We start from the raw sequence: 21152 nt of genomic DNA, 5'->3' as shown, positions 1-21152 counted from the left end.
CCTTTGCACACCCAACAATACACATTTTTCCACGTAAACCATGTAAAAGTGGTTTACGAAAATCATTCAAATATAAACTGTATTCTTCTTTATACAACTTTATTGAGGATACATAAAAATACAAACGGATTGCCTTATTTTTTCTACGTAGGTTCCTTTAACAAAAATACATTTTCTCCATCAGATAGGAAGCTTTCTAACCCCATCATAAAAAATAGAATTCAGCTGCCCCAGTAGTCAATTGCGCACGTACGAATTTATGTATCGCTTTGAAGAGGAAGAGGAAGTTTGATTTTAAAACGACACAACGCAATTGGAAAGCTTCTTATCTGATGCAGAAAATGTATTCTGCTGATGAATAGTACGTAGAAAAATAAGGCATTCCATTTATATTTGTATCTATCACCAATAAAGTTGTGTACAAAAATTCCGGTTTATATTTGAATTGACCCTCGTAAAATTACCAACATTTTCAGGCAGGAGTTATTTTTGGTGATGAATAACGTGGTATTCATGAATTTCACAGAAAGCAGTGGGGGTCTTATAATTTTGCCCACCGGTGTATAATACCTTAATATTTTTGATACACTAATAACGTAAAAGCGCACCTCTTTCGCTAGCACTCCGTAACCGATCGCTTATAGGGCTGGAATTTCATAAGCTTTTATCGGGATAAAAAGGTTCGCCCGTAACGCGTTAAAACGTAAACAAGTTGGGGTACTATGTGACTTCCTCAGACCCTGTAAACCGCGAATGCAGTTTCCCATGTTTCGTAATTTTCACTCGGGAAAAAATAACCTACATAATCCATGCCACGGAACCTTGCGTTATCTCGCCGGTGCCGGCGAAATCGTTTCACGAGAATGTGCCCTGGAGACGGACACACGTGGAGCGAAAAGAAACGCACTCGCCCTAGATGGGCGTCGCGGATGCAGAGCCCGCGTAATGGCTCGTTTGCGCGTAATCCGTGAGAATCGTTGCGAAACTCTTGTCGCGAATCGCCGACGCGTGGTGTTGTGCGACGCCGCGCGACGTCTGCGCGCCGACGTAACGGCGCGTGGCATTGTGTTCCTCCCAAGCTTTCCGCGTCAACCGGCGAAAACGCTCGCGACCATTAACCACTTTACCGCCTACTTTTTTTCCACAATCGCTCCAAGAAACGTAACAGTTTCTTTTTTTACTTCGTTTTCTAAATACTTGAAGTCTGTTAAAAAACGAAAAAATGGTACGTAAATGTTTCTGCTCTGAATGTGCGATTCCATGAATTTGATGCGCGGACAAATTAACTCTTTACAGCTCGGTGGCTATTGGCTCGGATGGGTTAGAGTGACGAATTAAACATATACCCTTTCGCTACGTATGTGTACAGTGTGTTGAACAAGAACTTGGACGCGATATTTCTGAAAAAAGAAACTAAGTTTTTTGTAAAAATTTTTATACACGGCATGAGTATGTGTAGAAAACGAATATGCAGTTGTTTGGTAATGAGTCCAATCTGTCCCATTAGCGATTATAGCTTAACAACGTGTGATCATGCTTTCCGAAAACTTTTTCCTCTATGGCGCAAGTAGAGACCATATTTTTCGAATTCGTCGAATTAATGCTTTCAGTGTTAAAATTTGTTGCTCTCGAAATTTACATATCATTATTGATCGAACATTTTCGATTGGATTTGCGTTTGGAGACTGGAATGGCCAGTTTAACACATTCATCCCATTTATGGGTTTCCACTTGCTACGAAGACCAGTTTCGATGCTTCAGATCGTTGTCCTCTTGAAGAATCCATTAATTATTTTTATTTTTAAAGCAATGTTTCACCGATGCTAGGAGGACCCAATTATGCAATTTAATCATTTCTGTTTGGATCGAAAGTGTCTATAAATATGCATAAAACGTCGAAATCACGAGCATTAAAAGAGTTTCAAACACTCACTTTCTATGGATATTTAACACTTCGTTGAATAACAGAATTTTCGTCAGTTGTAAAGTTCGTTTGATAAAGCTCCATACCCAAAAATATGACTCTTTGCTAAATACAACATTATTCCACTTTCGAACCCTTTGAATAACATCATAAGAAAACGTCTTCAATCCATTTAGCGTATGCTACATTTATCTCGAGATGGACTGTATTCCTCAGTGACACAATTCAAACTAAATATCTTTAGGCCAACGCGTAGGAGAGTACTAGTGTTGATATTAACCCTTTGCACTCGAGACCTTTTTTTTGGTATCTGTCAGCAACTCGAGATGCTTTCTTAGCATTCTATTGTCACGAATGCTAAGCTTAGATTGACTTCGAAAATAAGATCTCTAATTTGAAATTTGAAAATCAGGTCACCTTTGCCTCAATGACAATCATTTGATTTCCACTTCGTGTTCCAAAGAAATGAAACCGAAAGGAAACCTAGTGGTGACTGAGAGTCACCTCTCGAGTGCAAAGGGTTAACACAATTTTTCCCTTCATTGAATACCAAATGTCAGATATATTGTAACCTCCGGGATACGTTAACAAATCCTATTAATCTGTTCGTTTGAATAATAGTTGTATATTTTTATAAAAATTCTACACACATAAATTTACAAGTCTTCCGCATAATCGTGATCGTAATCGTAATCTGACTAATCGTAACTAAACAACTCTCTTCCTTTCTCGAAACTTCGAATTAGTCAATTGCACCTTACAATATTGAATCCACGTTTTTATTGAACAGACTGTATACCTGAAAAATGGTAATGATCTTGAAGAAACTCGAAATAAGTGAGGTTAGAAAAATAGTTGTTTTTCTCAAATATTCCAAAATGATTGAAGTCAGCCATAAACAATTGTCGTACCATAAAAAACAAGGGAGATATTCAGATAGCCTCCTTCAACTGGAACACCTTGGATATTTGTAAAAGGAAGGAACCATATCTTTGGTAATAAAGGCAGTAAAACAGGACGATTTCATCATTGATTGAAACTACATAAAACTGATTGCATAAAACTCTTACACATTTACCTTTGAACTTTTCGCGTCTCGAAGAAGGCCAGTAATCGATATAGTTAACCCATTGACTGCCAGCTACGAGATATCTCATAGTATGCATACAATGTATCAAGTATGTACAAATTTAGATTGATTGCAATTAATCACAGAATAAGTTTAAAGCCGTTTGAGATAGAAATTATTCGAGAGGATGAACAAAAATTTTATGTAGTAATATCTATTCCGCGTCTTTCTAAAGTATTTTTGCCATTTATGGACATCGTACAAATTTCAATCTTTTCTCAGTCACATATTCCGAAAGACCACGTATAGTTGTAAAAGCGAAATGTCGAAGCAATCCCTGTGTTCCATTACTACGAAAATTGGTAGTTGGTACTTTAAAGCAACAAGATAGCGAATAAATAGTTTTACGCGAATTATTGTGCAATCATACATGATCGAACGTAAAGGCATATAATTAATCCCTACTCTTAATAATTGTTAAGTTCATTTATTACCTGTTAGAAGAATGGTAATAAACGATGATGGATACTAAATTTCATATGTTCTAATGGCCGTCAAATTGAGACTTGAATTACAAATCCATTGTAATGGAGATTAATTTGAGCACTAACAGAATGAAAACTAATAGTTTTCACTTAAGCTAGAGTGATAAGTGCATAAATGTAAAAGCATACAATTAGTTTCAATTCCTGATATTACTTTTTATTATCAAGATATTAACTTAGATTACACATCCGTATTAAATATTGGCGCCCAGGGTAAAACGCTGAAAACAATTCAAGCTCGAAAAAAGATCAAAATAATTACAAACTCTTTATTAAATAGTTTAATCATACAAATGAATGTGGTGAAATCTGGAGTTCGAACAGCTAGGAATTCTTTTTTTCAAAAGATAGATTTATTCATTTCTCAACATTCATTGTACACTTGATTGTATAACAAATGAACAGTGCATAACAAACCTATTTAAGCTTGCTTCGGCGACGTAACCCCTTACGCTAACTTCGCGCCGCGTTTGTTTCCATCGTGCATAGCTAAGTTCGCGCTGTAACCGCAACGTAAAAGGGCACTCGCGTTCTTTTTCTCTCGCCTTGATATCAATGTGTCCTCGGTTTTGTAACGTTGCACGTTTGTTCAGCCGCTTTTTCCTAGATTTTATCGTACAGCGAGCGGAAATTGAACAATAGGCGTCGCTTTTTGTCGGTAAACTGCAACCAATACGGTTATCCAATAGCTAATCTAACGAAGGACGTCGAGATTCTGAACGGTATGAAACATGAAAAATTGTTGCGGTCCGCTCTGGGGCGGTCCAATTGGGCCCCTTCTTTCTTGTAAGGTAACATTGCGTATTATTAGACGCTGATTTTAACGAAATCGTGCATAAATATCCGTTGGTCCAACCTGAAAACTATGCCGTGTTTTGTTACTACTATTGCATTTTAATAGAAAAACCATTCTTTATTCCAGAGTCACTCACTTATTTATACTTGTGTATCTCTTGAATTATGGATAATATTAACAGATTGTATATTTCATTTTAACCAAAAATTGTATCGATTTCGCTTTACGATACTTTTCTTTTCGTAACAGGTATTTGATTTTCAGTTAGTCGACCAAATGTTTGAATACCAAGGGTTTAGAACCTTTACTTTATCATTTTAAGATGGAGCCAAGGAACTCTTCGTGTCCTTCTTCAGATCGTGCAGATTTCTTGTTTGTGTTCAATTCGACTAATTAATATAACACGTTCGAGATTATTTAGGTAATGTTAATTGACCCACTCATGATTCATGCACTCTTGGTACATAGACAACAAAATTACATTTCATTATCAATTAACAATCAAATATTAAATATGTGTTTTAAAATAATAATTGCCAAGTATACTGCATTGTTTGTCAATTTTTGAACCAGTTATTTTCTTCAATAGGATTGATCTTTTTCTAGAATACTAATTCGAATAAGAAATAGGCCTCCAGTAATAGTCTAATTAAGGAATCGTATGAGAGCAAATAAAATAGATGATTACAGTATAGCACTGGTGGACTAAAAACAGTAAGACTTCATTAAAACGAAGTTTCGTCGAATTAGCATTTTACAATACGCACTGTTGTCTTGTTATAATCGTCTTTGGCCGATCAGACCTATCGAACTCTGATACGTCCCTACCACTGATCTTTCGACTCTTATTTAAACGAAAGAAAGTGTATAATAGTCTACCGAACGACCTTTTTCGCAAGTAAATTATAAAGTATTAACAACAGCTAATGCAGGTACATTTTATTGGTAATGAAAAGATCGATAAAAATTAAACAAATATAATATTATATCCTATCATATATAAATAAATAAATATATATATATATATATATGTACGTATATATAAATTTTATTTATAAATTAATTTATTCTTCCTTTCTCTAATTACAAAGATACATGATAAATATGCTTCGACATCGGTAGTATTAATGTTAAAAATCAATATAGATTCAACCATCACAGGCACTGCCAAACAGTAATTGATTTATCATACAAGATATACAGTCATCCTTTAACCCTTTGTGGTTGTATGTCACTCTTAACCACCAAAGATTTGTTTACCGTTCCGGTCGTATGTCTACTCTCAGCCACCACAGCAAAGAACCATACTAATCTTATATTGTATTTTGTAGATTAAAAAGATTTAAGCCATTAGACAATAGTAATAGATTCTAAGATATTAGTGTAATAATAAATTAGTAGAAAGTGATCTAAAATACGTGATAAGAATGTTAGTAATTATCAGCTATACAAGACGATATGAATCATTGGGTGAAATATGTATCTACATATTACATTTTTCAAAGACAAAAATATTGAATATTGTTACTTTTTCTGTAACAGATTCCAATAAATACCAAATAGTCGATGATACTTCGAATTGTGTTTAAATATATTTATGCATTCTCGCTTCTTAAAATATTTCAAAAACGATACTCCAAAATGGGAATCCATAAAATATAATTTTTACATAAAAACATTACATTAAAACACATTATTATGTAAACATACATCTAAAGTTCATGAAAGAATGAATAAATCTTGTTTGTCCTTCATAATCATGCATACTATGTATCACTGCTCGTTCTTCGAAAATTAATTCCGACCAGCACGACACCCATGTCTACATTTAGTACGACCGCAAAGGGTTAATTTAATCTAAAAGAGTTCTTGACTGTTCTCCTCCCTAGAAACAGCATTTCCTCTAAGTTACTCTTCGATAAATCTTGTAACACTCCTATCAATCCAAACGGGTCTATTTCTATCTCAGAAAGTACACTACAACATCATGAAAGTTACAAGAAACTAGAGCGGCCCCAAACGACGGGAAAGTGGGTCTAGTTAGCCAAAATAGTCGGAAACGACTATAACGCGCCACACGATCCAGTAGACTAGCAGCGCCAATATCAAAACGCCTTTCCCACATTTGGAACCGACTTCCAGCTCCAATCCGGAGCAATTTCGATCACAGTCGAGCGAACGTTTCGCCATTCCTCGGCGATTCGCGAAGCCTTGAAACGCTTCGGGCCTCTCAGGTTTCTCAGAAATTCCCGCAGTCGCTGTTGACGTTCTTCAGAATGGCTCCGCCGAACACGCGCACAGGAGTTCTGGTCCACGAAATCAACATCAAAGGACCGCCGAGGAAGGGGCTTCCTCTGCCGATTTCGCAGCGGACGTATGACAATTTCACTAATTGCAGCCCGAGGGGCGGGTTTCCCAGCTTAGACCTTGCGATCCTTCTAGTCGGTGGCCGAGGATCGATTGTTTCTCGAGCGATCGCTTTGGCGATAGTTCTCGAGTGCAAGGACGCGTCGTCGACCGTATAGCGCCGAACTCGTCGACCGTAGATCGGGAAAACAGCGTAGATCGTGCGCATTCCGTAGTCGCCGTTGCGTTGCATCACTTTGGTTGGTATTCTAGCGGAAAGGGGGGCCAAGGCGCGATTGGAAACAGAGGGTAGGGGAATCACGTTCCGGAAGTGTTCTTTTTCAGAGCCCTTCGTATGGTGATCGAAGGCCGAGGCTAGGAGGAGATTGAAGCCCAAAACCGCCCCCTCGATGCCGTCCTCCAGGCCTTTGTCGAAGTCTGTGTATTCTTGGCCCACTACTATGTCGCCTCCGCTGGGTATCACGTGGCCTACCGTCTGAAAACGATCAGGGGAGGGTCAATCGAAACTTCACCGTGGGGAACAACACTGTAACAAGAATATATACAGCTAGCACAGTTCATAAAGCTATTGGAAGTTTTTTTGATTTACAAACGAATCTAAAATTCAACCGAAGGCAGCAAATGGCAATAACACGAATCAAAAGTGAACACAGCAAGTTTACTCACTCACGCCTACTCAACAGAAGCCAATCATTGAATTGTGACGAATGTAACATTCAAATCACTATTAATCATATCATCCTTGACTGCTCCAAATACAACGAAATCAGGAGGAAGTTAAACATCCATAATAGTATCAGTGAAGTCAACTATTCTTTCAAATACCAGGACACCTTAGTAGAATTCTGCAAGACTATTGAGTTCTTTAACAAAACGTAATAACCCTGTACTGTTTCTGTAAGTCTCTAATAACCCATGATGTTAATGCGACGGTAAGCTTATTAAATAAAAAAAAAATATATATATAATAAAAACACTGTAACGGTTCAAAAAAGAGACGTACACTACCATTTATTTCAATACAACACCACACCTGCAACTTTTTCAAAGAATAACAAACGTAATTAACACTACTTCTGCTCATTACTAGATTGCGGATCTTTATGCAAAATAAAATCTTCGCGAACGTGCCTAAAAAAATTTATTCTATGTAGGAATTCATTTTATTCTGCAAATAATATAACATGAACTTTACTTTCAATCTTTTCTATATTTTTGAATATTGTTTGCATTTTGTAGGTTCTTGCACATTCAAAATTCCTATGAATGCATAAAGATACACAGTCTACTCATTACAAATTTCACAAAGTTTTACAGAAACTGTTTTTACATTTGTGGTAAAGCTAGTGTTAATGGATGCCGTATATAAATGAGTCGTACTAGTATTGTAAGGGATGTCTACATTCATTCATATCAAATCAGCATAGTTGTAAAATAAACGATATCCATCACTTTTCAAATAACGAGGTTTACAACATATCACGAGCCAATAACATCCCTTGTAGGGTCCCTTTGACAGACGCGCTCGACAAGAACAAAATATAAATGAAAATCATCTGTGGAATGTACTGTAAGAGAAATGGAAGGCGGTCGAAGCTGAAACCTTAGAAAAATTGGTAACTATAGTGCCCCGAGTATGTGCTGGTAAAGGCGGATATTTTAATAAAAGCAAAAGGAGAATGCTCAAAAATGGCCATTTTTGGACCGGCCTGGAAACGAAAAATTCATGTAGGATCACCCATAGAACAAAAAACTACTGTATCATTTTTTTCCTAAAGTGATGGGAAAGTTATAAAAAATAGGGGTAAACCTATATCTTATGGTTCATCATCTTTTTTAAATATTTGAACCATCTTCGAAGTAATTAGTGAAAGAAATAGCAGGTAAATTATCTAAACACATTATCCAAACACCCTAATATTCAATCGATCCATTATCAGGATGTCTGTTATCTAAACTGCGTCACTTAGGAAGAAATGTCTCCCTAGGTATAAATTTGCAATAGACCTGGCAACTAAACGAAAACGTGTTATTTTAACTATTGGAGCACTATAAGAAGTAGTTAGAAAGCCCGAACATCGTGAAAGTGCAACAAAGTTAACAAAAATGTATGGTATCGGAAAAAATCTATAATCATAGATATTAAAAAACGAAATCATGATATTGAAAGTTATATGCAACATGTAGATTTCTCTGATAATAAGATCAGCAGAAAAAGCTTAACGAGTGCAAAAAATACAAGTGTAGACGATGTTACAGGTTTGAAGGAAAAAGAGCATGTATCTCTACTTAGTTATTCGTGTTACAAAATTTATATGATTTAGCAACGATAAAAATATGGGATCCTTAAATATTTGAAACAAATCGTCAAGTTTGTTAGTTTCGATTTGAGTGAATTAAAATAAGATATAAAAAAAGTGATTGTCTATTATCTGAAAATTTCCTCATAACGATCACTCTTGGCTCTACTGAAAATCATCTATCCAATTGTTTGAAAACCCTGTCAATGAATTTACATTAAATTTAAATTGAATTGAATTGAATTGAATTTAAATTGAATGTATCACCCAAAAACTTTTTACTTGCGTCCCTTCTCGTAAAAATCACAAATATAGTGGTGTAGTGAAATTAATGGCCGATAATATATTTTCAAACACTTTTTATAAACAATCTATACGATCAATTATTTAAAAATGTTCAGTATGTTTTATTGAACATTTAAGCAAACAAGAAACTGGTTTCATTATGCACGATAACGTTACTCTGTTCGACAGCGTGCACAAGTTTGCACTGGAAAAAAAGCAATTGTGTTCAGTTAATAACTTTGTAATCATAGCATATACTTGAAGCTAAAAAGTCAAACATTTTATTAGACTAGATACCCATGGTTATGGCTTGTCGTAGGATTTTTTTCGATATCTCAACAAATTAGAAAATGCCGAACCTTTGAAAATATTGCCAAGTTTATCAAATAAATGTTATCTATTTATTTAAAGAAGGAGCAAATCAATTTCAGTAAGTAAAATTACTTTGTTTTTAGTCCGAAAATGTTTTAAATTAGCCATAAAGATAGTTTTAAATATCAGGTTCTTTTCATAGCAGCAATAAAATTCAGGATTAAAAAAACACGTAACATATAACTTTATACTTTATGAAATAACCAAAAACACAATAAGAAATGTGATAAAAAATAAAATGATTCTCTTGCACACTTATGTTTCGTTATGTTGCATGACACATTCACGATAGCATGACTCCCTCCTGATGAGTTTCTCATTTGTTGGCATGAGTCAGTTGATCACTGATGCTCTTATCTGTCATCTATCTCACGACTGGGTCATGATATGCAATATGTTTTCACTGACAACACAGATAAACGCGATATAAAAGGGACATTTATGATTGCATTTTCTTAAATGAAAGTGTATTGCACTGATGTTATGGTATCAGGATGATTCTCGTAATCTTCGTGCAATTGTTTTCTGATAGATTGTCGAGGTTCCACCCATAAAACGGAGTTTAAACGAGACTTTATTTAGATTCATTTTGCGTATTCTTCTGCAATTAGAAGTTTTTCATAAACGAGTTGTATAACTTATAACTATGGTTAATTATTAATATAATTTTTTAAGAAAGTAATATATCGAACTAATGGAATCTTAATAATTCAACTACAATCAATTGTTTATACACGTTTTGAAAGAAAGGAGAGTAGGGTATTCTCGAATTTTACAGGGTTACTCACAGTGTATGATTTTTACTGACAGCTCAGTTTTGTACATAACTGGAAATATGATATACTTTATAGAGTATTACTAATCTTTAGTTACGTATTAGAAAAGAAACATCAAACAAATGTATATTTGCGTTTAACTCAAGTGCAAACTGTTTTATGAAACTTCATACTTAGTTTTTGTACACACGAGTACAAACTTTGGAAGCCATATTACTCCAAAGTTACGAATCAAGTTTGTTATAGTAAAACTATCGAAACAGTTAAGTTAATTGTTAATTTCTATTTATGGGTTATTGTAGTCTTGACGAAAATCCATCCCCTGTGGTGGAATACTATCGATACTATCGATTCAATAGTACTATCGAGATAATCGATAGTTTTCGATATTGTTTTGATTTCGAAAATGGCAGTTTATGGTAGCGTAATAGGGCACATGAACGAAATCAGTAAACATTACAATTAATTACAAAACGGCAATATTTAGAGGAATGTAATGCTCTACAAGATTGTGGCACATTATTATATTGTAAGGTATGTAATTGGTAAAATTAGAAAAATCTACTTTAAATGAATTAATTTAATTCTTTAAGCTAATTTTTTTGTTTAGATCAACGACAATAACGATCTGTCTACAATTTGTGAATTGTATTTAAAGTAGTTTTGTATATCTCCAGGATCTATTGAATCTGAAAGAACATTCAGTGCCACAAATAATCTTAAAAAGACAATCGAGACTAAAGAATAAGAATATTCAAATGGTAACATTGTTAAATATAATAAGAATAAGTGGCGTATTTGAAATAGTATTAGATCTAATTACTTTTATTTTTTGAACACCTCTTTTGTAAAAAGAAACTATCGATAAATCTCCATCACTAGTACGTAGGTCAAGTTGGCTTGCTTAGTAACTTTTAGCGTGAATAAGAACAAAAATCTCCGTTTGCATCCCTATTATTTTATGAAAGTGCACGAACCTCTTCCGAGTGGCCTTGAACCCGGAGCTGTCCGTTGACCCACAGAGCGTACAGACCGTCCTGATTCTCCCAGCTCTGACACACGTGGTACCAGCGATTCTCGTGAATGTCGGTCGCCGTCGCGAACACCACCTTCCCACCGATTTCCAGGTGGACGCTCCTCCCGTGCGGCGATATCCACGCCCGTACTAGACGGTCGCGCTCGTTTTCTGTCAGAAGCAATCAACGTTACTTGGACACGTTTGGAGTGTTTGGACGTTCGATCGGTCGCCTCAAAACTGGCTCATTTTACTATAAATGTCACTAACAAGTAACATCACCAGAATGCTAAAAATAGGAAGAAATTAAGGAAAAACCGAGCAAACAGCAACTTAAAGGGTTCAATAAAATATTCAAACTTCTAAAAGAAATAGGTTTTGTAGACATTATAACAAATTTTTCAAAAGGCAAGTCGAAGCGTGCAATTAATATTGAAATTTCTGAGAGGAATAGGAATCATAAACATTCTAATGAATTTTTCAAAAACCACTTCAAAACGTGTAATTAATATTCACATTTCTGAGAGGAATAGGAATTATAAAGCAACTGAAACAGCAATTCAAAGTATGCAATAAAATATTAAAATTTCTAAAAGAAGTAAGAATCATGAACACTATAAAGAATTGTTCAAAAGTAACTTTAGAAGTTTATTTTATTTTTATTATCCAACAAATGTTGACAATTTCTTAAATAATTGTTGATGATTTATTTTTTTTAACGTCAATTAACATGGTCTAACTAAAACTTTCAATTTATAGGCACTGATACTTTTCTTCTTTGCATCTCCATCACTTTTTGAAACATTTCATCGAATTAACTTTAAAAGTACAGTTCATCCCCTAAACATTAATATCAGCTCGTAAAAAATGTACAATTGCAGTTAGCGATGTTGCTTCTAAAAAGTGAATAAAAAACGCCAAGTTAGCCACGACCGACTGATTTTCCAAGCAGTGAAATTTCTTTTTTATGAGGACTTCCTGCGTCTGTTACGCAAGTTAGAACGGTGCGTGCGTTCGATGGTTCACTTATGATCGCGTTTTCCGTGACATGCCGGAACGAAAGAAACGAAAAGTAATTTTCGACGGTACTTACTCGAATAGGAGAATATGGAATGAGGGTGAGTGAGGTCGTTGGACTGTAGCCACAGGCAAAACGTAAACTCTGTCATTTCTGGCACCGGCAACTCCCATCTTAGGAACTGGGAACACACCGATTCTCGCTAATGATCCAAGACTCTACTTGTCGATTTCAGGCGCGTACGATTAATCGATGCAACGCCTTAAATGGAGTAGCCACGATTTGCGCAACCAAAATCAACTATGTTGCATTTAATTGGAATTGATAGTCTAAAGAGATTACGTCGCCTTTGCGACACATAAGAATCAAAATTTTTTTCATAAAACAGAGTGTTTTGTGGAAATAAAAACGGTTAAATATCACATGAGAAAATAAAGCTATCAAAAAAATTTTTATACAAAAGCTATTTAAATTAAATAGACAACTTATACGATGTAAATAATTTTATTGTAAGTACAATAGTGGGGGAGATTTGATAAACAAATCAACTTTTTTAAATGGGACTTCATATATTTTTATCCATATGATAGCATTTTATTAGACAAATTCGTTTAGTGATATTTCATGGTCATTTATGATAAGAATATTGGTCATTTACACCATATAATTTACCTATTTAAACGAAACAAGTTTTGTGGAAACATTTTTTAAATAGCTTCATCCCTTCATGAGATAATCAATCATTCCAATTTCAACGAAGCACCCCGTAGACAACATATCAAGAAAAATATATTTATATTTATAAAGATATTTTTTTTATAACATGTGTAAAGGAAAGATTCCTATTGGAAGAATCTTACGAAATGATCGTGTACAATACACATTGTTTAAAATGCTCTTTTCACTTTCATTCGTTCGCTAAATATACAGGAATCTTTTAAACCGCCCTCAAAACCCTTAATCAATGGCCATTACACGCCAACGAAGTCTGGTAATTCTACATTTTGCATAATTGTTGCTCGTAAAAACGCAAGAAAGTATCGAAAGTAGGTAGACGCTCATTGCCAACTTGATCGATTTCGAGGTCAGTCGACAGTCTCCAACAAAGTATGTATTGCGTTTCCTGTTTGAAAAGTGTGTGGCTGGGATTTACGATCGTAAAACAAGATTTCTGTAAACTAGATCACCGGGTGCAGTGCCGTAATCGGCACATCTGAGTCCTGACTGTTAAATTTTATGGTGGTAGAGGAAATTTAATTCTTTCTAAACCCCGTATAATCCTAAGTAGTGTTAAGTGGTAATTCTATGTTTTAAAGAGAAACAATGAATCAAATTTTGACAGCAATATTTATTCCATTGAATACAACATTGTCATATATTTCTGATGTGGTAATTATAGGGTAACTCATATACACTAATCATGGCAGAATTTTTTAGGAAAAGAATGTAGAATTACGGAGACTCTCTTTTTTCCTAAGTAAAAAAATATATTTTGTTCATTGGTATTCTTGTTGCTTAAGCTTTTTAAAGTATTTGTACCAAATTATATACAACTGGTTATATGAAGCGCTTTTTTGGAAACTCTGTTTTTCAAATATGTATGTTACTACTGTATCTCGAAAATCGTAAAAAAAAAAATTATTATTCTTTTCGGGCCACAAAAGAACATCTATGAAAAAATCGAAACCATGAGGTCAAAGTGCTGTCATTCTGTCAATTTTCTTTTAATATATTTTTCTCCAGTCAATGGAGTAGTCACACTCATAATGAATAAACCTAAACCGTTTATTATTGGTTCGTATCACCCAGACCTTGGCACTTGTGTCATAACCTTATTAAAAATATTATTTCAAATAACTCGTTATTTTATTTTATAACTATTTGAAATAATTGCTTGAAATAGTTGTGAAATTGTTCTCCAAAATGATATGAGGTAATTCATATACTTGTGATCGAGGTCACTAGACCTGAACATATTTTTATTGAAATAGAAATAATAAATAACTAGTACTTGTAAGACACGTTTTCCAAAACTTTTATGGCTTAATTCTTCTATCATCGTCTCCAGTAGAATGATTATTTTCTTTTGAAACAATACTAGGTGAATCCATATAAAATCTCTTACAGATGAACGTTTTAAAAACAAAGTTGTGCTGAAATTAAATTACTATAAAGATTTGTTAAAATAAATTGCTTCTGTTGCATATTATTTTGGGGATTATTTCTAGCCATAAATTTAAAATACGAAAATAATGAAATAATTCATTATTTGTAATAGCTATTATTTTAAATGAATTGATATCATTTTTATTCTCGAATAACTATTGAAACTAACGCTCCGAAATAAATAATCTGGAATATTATACGTGTCAGAGCAAGACAATATAACAAAATCTTGTGTATACATATATAAATAAATGTAACAAATTTCAAGGTTTATGCCAAGTATTTAGGGTGCATAATAATCACAAAAATTGCTTCGAAACTGGTAAAAAAAGGGTACTCTATCAAAAAACAAGAAACAAACTGACACTGATTCGGTATTTTATTCGTTACAAAACTGGAATCATTCAACTTCAGAGATAAGTGACGCAAAAGATGCTACAATTTTATAGGGTCTTTCCATTGTTCACGGATTCTAATTACACCTTCTATGCTAAATTTATAAATTCGTTAATAAAGGGTGTCCGTGCATTCAACAATCATTGCACACCCTCGATTACGCCATTGAATCGGGCGCAGCTGGAGCGCTCACGATCGCGTGTGCGCTTACCAATTTTGCGCACAACAAAGCAACCTGCTTTCTAAGCTTTCTTTAGTTCGTTCGTGGCAGTTAGATCTCTCACCTGTATGTATCCCTTCTGAGTGAGCAGAACCTTGTGCATAGGCGTTTCGCGTTGTTTGTGGGTATCCTGGTCGGTCTGAGTCGTGATTCCCCGACAGGGGAATATCGCTAAACCGGCGAGAATCAAACTTACAGGGACGAAGCCATTGCCTCGATGGATAATTGTCGCTTTCCCCATCTCGATTCGTTCATCCCTTCCTTCTACTTTCCCTTGGCTTCACACTTTCTTCGCTCTTCGTCCTGCTTTGTTCTCAGCTTCCTACAATCGCGAAAGGTGTCTGCTTACTCTGAAATGTGATCCTATTCGTAAGTAGGTTAACATTGGCATTGTGAAATACGCTTTATTCGCTGCAAATGTATAAAACACAATGGTTAAAACAATAATCGCTAAAAGGGTGAAGGGCTCATCAACCGAACAGCGATTTCTTAGTATTAACGTCTTGAGGGATATTGATGCATATGTATACGTTTATTTTTATATCAAAATCACTGTTGTTTATGATCGCAATACCTTTTAGAATTAAAAGATATTAAATATTAAAGTGGGATATTTGTATGTCAAGATCGATTGATGGATGAAGATTGCTTTGATTTGTATGTATTCGATTAAAGATAAACAAAATCCATTTAAAATTCGTCCCTCAAGAGGGTAAACTTTATGAAGTGAACTTTATTTTGAATAGTGTAAGACTATCAACACTAAAACTTCAAAGTTCAATCTATACCTATTCTATATATAACTATATCATTGTAATTAGAAAGAAGAGGAGCAATTTATTTTTCAATCAAATTAATTCTCTACTAAAATAATTGTCCTCAAATATTACAATAAAAGAATTGTTAATGATTGAGTAACTTTAAAATAAAATTTGAAATACTTCGATCAAACTGGCAGACTTCAACGTTTTTTTTGTTTTTTTTTTGTTTTAATGTTAAAAGTAACAAATCCATTTTTCGATCATTAGATTGCGGATTTTTAAGCGTTTATGGCAAATGAAAACATGAGTAAATCAATGATAACGTGTGCAAATACAAAAATATATAAAATAAAAACAATAATACACATGATCTACTGTTTAGATAAAAAACACGCTTTCATTTAATTTTTTTTTCTCGACTTAATTGTCTGTCATTAACTTTCAGTGAACGAATCACTTTTATCGGAACCCTAACTTACTCACCAATTGAATCGTATATCTTCCTCGATATCGCGTTCGGACGCCCTTTGCCTCTCATCGGTTGTCCACGGACAAGCGTGCCATTAATCTCCTTCGATTTTTAATTGACAGTCATCGTACTGTCGGATCGAAACGAATTCTCCAAAGAGAAACGGTGCCAGTGCGGCGAACTGTCCGCGCGAGTAAACAACACTAACCAAGTCCGGTGCCGGCTTGAGTCGAGTTCCGTCCCGTTGGGAACGAGCACAGTTGGATTGCCAATGGAAGGGTTGAGTATTAAAAGAAGGAGGAGGAGGAGGAGGAGGAGGAGGACCTTGTCTCGGATGCCACTTGACGAACCGTGCGGTCGTTTAACTCGAACCTGAAATTCCCTCCGTTTCCACGTTCCAGCACGCCAAGTTTCCGGATACTTCGATTCAACGGAACACCCGCAATTATGATTTATGCGTCACGCACTGCGAGTCTGGAATCGATGTCCACTTAAGACTGTCAGACGACCGACTCGGGGGACTCGGTTCTTAATAATTTATTCATTCGAGCCATGAATGGTCTGCGAACTGGAATCTTGATTATCGCAGCCTTAATTATCGCACAAGGGTGCATGATGTCTATAAGTGAGAAGGGATGGGCACTCGGAGTCGAGTTGTATAGAGGACGCTACTCATGGACTATGAGTAGTGGGAACACATTTTTAGACGGTGTGTATTTTAATTAATTAAATTAACCCTTTACGAGAGATCTCACCCGTCCCATTATTTTTGAACTCCTGTAAAATAACACTTAACAATCAATTGGGGATTTATGTTAGTGGCGTTCTCTTAAATGACATTAGATCTAATCGTTTACACCATTAGGAGTCGAAATAAACAGTCAAGTATTGCTGAGGAAACCAACGTAATAACACATGTTTGTCAATTTTCGAACTTGCTAAATAGCGCTCGACGTTTCTTGAAAGCAACATATAAGTAAGACCATTTTACTGTTAATGTGACAAGACCTTTATAAATGTGGTCTGGAAGTAAAAGATTGTGCTTTACTAACAATAAGTCCATTTCATCTAAATTAAAATAATATTTTTATGAATATTGGCCAAAAATTGTACTCTTAAAAGATTTTTTTGTACGCATTATGAATCGAGTTTCTAGCACTGTTTTCGGAAAATTCCAACGGTAGAATGTTGGATAACTTCATCGAGACAATATTTTTTAGTCAAGAATTAAGAAAAGAACATGTTAAATTGATGATTCCACTCATAAAAATAAACCCAAATGGGATTTTAAAAATTTAAAATTAACGTTTCCAGTCTTAGGCAAAGCCAAAGGATCTTTATTGATAAGAAATATTTATATACTCTTTGATATAATGTAATACACTTTCATACAATTTGAAGTAAAATCTTAGAAAGCCTACGTAAACAAGCAAAACCTTATATCAAGAAATTTTATCTACACATATCTACGTATAAACATAAATTGTGTATTTCTAAGTATAAGGAATTTCTTTTCATTAACTCATATGCCATTTTATAGTTTTTGTTTCTTTCCGCGTTTCGTACGCAAGCCAAATTAAACGAATTTTTAGTAAATTTATGAGAATCATTTGATGTAATAAAAAAAAAGTATGAATTTTTTATCCATGTATTATACATGTGTTCATAGAATCGAGACGGAAAAAGAAAATACTGTAATGAATACCTGCCATATCTGCATTAGTCAAAGTGCATGCTGTTTAAGAGTGAGGAATTTATAAACAGGGAAAATACATAATTAATAAAGTATGAGGAAAAGCCTGGAAAGATATGTAGACATGGTAGAATTACTATCGTTCGTGCCGTTTGTAGGCGACGATTATTTCAAAGACTTTCAGTAATGGTGATGAAAAATAAAAAGAAAAGACAACATTTAGTAGATGGATTTTACATGTTAAAACAAAGAAATTGTCGAAACACGCTATAATCAAATTCTCTGCTACTTGAATTACTTTAATTGAGAGATAAGCACTTAATTTCCACCTTCTTGAACGTTATTGTGGACTGTTATTATCTCTTAACACAATAGTGTTCCGCCTCGTTATGTACTAGCGGCGCGGAAGCAACTAAGCTTCGTAAATTTCTAAATCGATGAAGATATGGAGCATGGTAATTAATTTCGTAAATTGACCAGCAAAGACTTAACACCAGTAAGCTAATTTAAAAAAGAGTATTTTCCTTTGTTTAGTAATTTCTTATTATGGAATTTAGATAAGTTGTTTCGTTCATTTTGTATCATGGTATGTGTACAATATATGTGGTTATTCTTGTTACATACTTCGACATATCCAGATGAAATATCTTTTCTTTTTTTCCGTAACTCCTTATTAAACGATACGTTGTAAAAATTGCCAAAGTTATAACTAGACTGCGAATCTTTATGAAAAATAAAATCTTTGCGAATGTCCCTACAAAAATTGAACCTAAATGAGAATTTATTTTATTCTGCAAATATTATAACATGAACTTTACTTTCAATATTTTTTATATTCTTACATATTGTTTGCATTTTGTAGTTCCTTGCACATTCAAATTTTCTATAAATGCATAAAGATCTGCAGTATATGTAGTTATAACCATTTATATCACAGCCATTAGGTTGACACATGAAATTTTAAATAGTTACTCTGTTCTTTTAGGGTAAGAAATAGATTTCTGTTTATATTCCTGTTGCTTAAGGTTATTATACAATCTAGATAAGTCACGTGACACGTCATGTATTTATAATATATATGGTTATCTTTATTACATACTTTGATTAATCTAGATAAAAAATATATTCCTATGTTCGGTAGCTCCTTATTACACGATTTAGATGTGTTGTCAGAAACGTTTTGCACGCTTTGTACTACACGTCATTAACGTCACATGTTTGTGATTTATATGGGACAATTTCCACCACGATTAGCGAAGCACATTCTTCTCGCATTATAAAAACGCTTTGTTTCTTAATTTTCGTCGGCATGCGTTGGAGTATGTAATTAGAATTCAACCGTTTTCTTATCTTGACGACGCATCCTCGGTAGGAATAAAATTGTTCGATCGTTGAAGAGAGCGAAAGCGCTATCATGATCGCGATCAATGTAAATTGTGTAATTGAGACACGGGTGTTACATAATACGTAGCGCTTCAAAACACTAGCGCTATGCAAGGTGCCGAAAAGAACGATTCCATCGGCGCGAAATAGGAAAAACGACTGTCATTAACAACGAGAATCCACTTTCGAAACGCCTGGAGCCTTGTAATCTAACCGAGCAGGGCGATAAAACAATTAACAGGGACCAATGTGACATAATACTTTCCGACACATTAGTTGCATAATTATTTAATTAAGAGAAAATAATTACCTAAACGAACAGTACTTTCATATACAGTACTGTGCAAAAATCTTAGGTCACTTATAGTACATTACGTCTTTTACATTTTCACCGCTAGAGCTCTACGGCAAATGATTCAGCTTCTATACTTTATTTTACCGATATTATTGTACAGTGTACTGTTCGGAATTAGATGAAAATATTATAAATTTAAAGGAGAATTTAATATTTACTACTTCTTTTACCCTTGTGACAGCGTCGACCATTCTTGATTGTTATCTTAATTTACCTTATACAGTTCATGTATATTTTTTGGCTCCCGTTTTTTCTTGCTCTGTCTAAATAATCGCAGACATGTTCAGTAATATTTAAATCGAGACTCCTCTAAATCTTTTAAATAATTTGTTACAATACTATTATATGTATGTATAGTATATTAGTATATATAAAAACACAATAATAAATATACATCATCTTTATTTCGTTAACATAGATTTATTTATGTGTAATTTCACAAGACTTTCGCACAGTACTGTAGATCAGGTTTCATATGCCTTATAACTGTTTAGTTTTTTTTTCTTCCTTCCCAAATATTCACTTTAAACTAAACATTTTTAATTTTTGCGCAGAATGCAATTTATGAAAGTTGAATAGAGCCACTAATTGCATGACCGAAACGTCGCGTTGAATTTATAATTGATGGTAACATTCTGTTGCTTTCGTTATAAAAAAAAAAAATTGCAGGTTTTTATTAAGCAGTTATGTAGAATGCAAAAAATTAATAATTAATTTCATTCTATATAAAGATATAATTTCATATGTGAATGGAAAAAGCACGGATGAAGTAAATAAAGGGGAACAAGAAAATTTATGGAAGTTAATCTATATACCCATTTTTATAAAAATATACGAAATGGTTATAATTTGTACTGAAAATCAATTATAGTAACAAATATATACACATGTAAGAACACACATATATTGTACACACATTTGAAAAAAATACGTCTCTTTAGGTCCAAATATGACCATAGCATCTTAACGCAATACTTTCTTCCCCCATAGGTCAGAAACTAAGAAAAAAAAACAAAGTTTGCGAAAGCAGATATTACGAGAGATGCGCAATTACTTTATGTTATTTCGTATTCTTGCGGACGAGCCTTGCATACAAGCGAGACCATCTGGTTTATGAATCGTAAAATCTCCGTTAAATCTGTAGACTCGGTTTACCAGGGACTGGTTGTCCACAAAAATTCGACGAGACGTGAAGATAAAATAGAAACACGAGGCTCCGATCTATATCGTGTTGATTGCCAT

At 34.3% G+C, this 21152-nt stretch overlaps 2 protein-coding genes across 4 annotated transcripts in view; one reads left to right on the top strand and one right to left on the bottom strand.

Annotated features, from left to right (window-relative positions):
- LOC128894199 (uncharacterized) overlaps positions 1-21152 on the top strand; it is a 294902-nt gene that overhangs the window by 202637 nt on the left and 71113 nt on the right. The window lies entirely within an intron of this gene.
- Positions 5423-16758, bottom strand: LOC128894265 (uncharacterized). Its single transcript, XM_054155919.1, has 5 exons — positions 16494-16758; positions 15314-15599; positions 12543-12648; positions 11412-11620; positions 5423-7176 (listed from the first exon to the last, which is right to left on the bottom strand). Exons 2-5 carry the CDS (start codon positions 15488-15490, stop codon positions 6574-6576), a joined length of 1095 nt encoding a protein of 364 aa, XP_054011894.1. The 5' UTR covers positions 15491-15599; positions 16494-16758; the 3' UTR covers positions 5423-6573.

The sequence above is a fragment of the Hylaeus anthracinus genome, unplaced genomic scaffold (assembly GCF_026225885.1).
Source record: "Hylaeus anthracinus isolate JK02 unplaced genomic scaffold, UHH_iyHylAnth1.0_haploid 3, whole genome shotgun sequence".
In the NCBI taxonomy this organism is placed as follows: domain Eukaryota; kingdom Metazoa; phylum Arthropoda; class Insecta; order Hymenoptera; family Colletidae; genus Hylaeus; species Hylaeus anthracinus.
The sequence above is the reverse complement of the archived record's forward strand: the minus strand, read 5'-3'. Positions and strand labels throughout refer to the sequence as shown.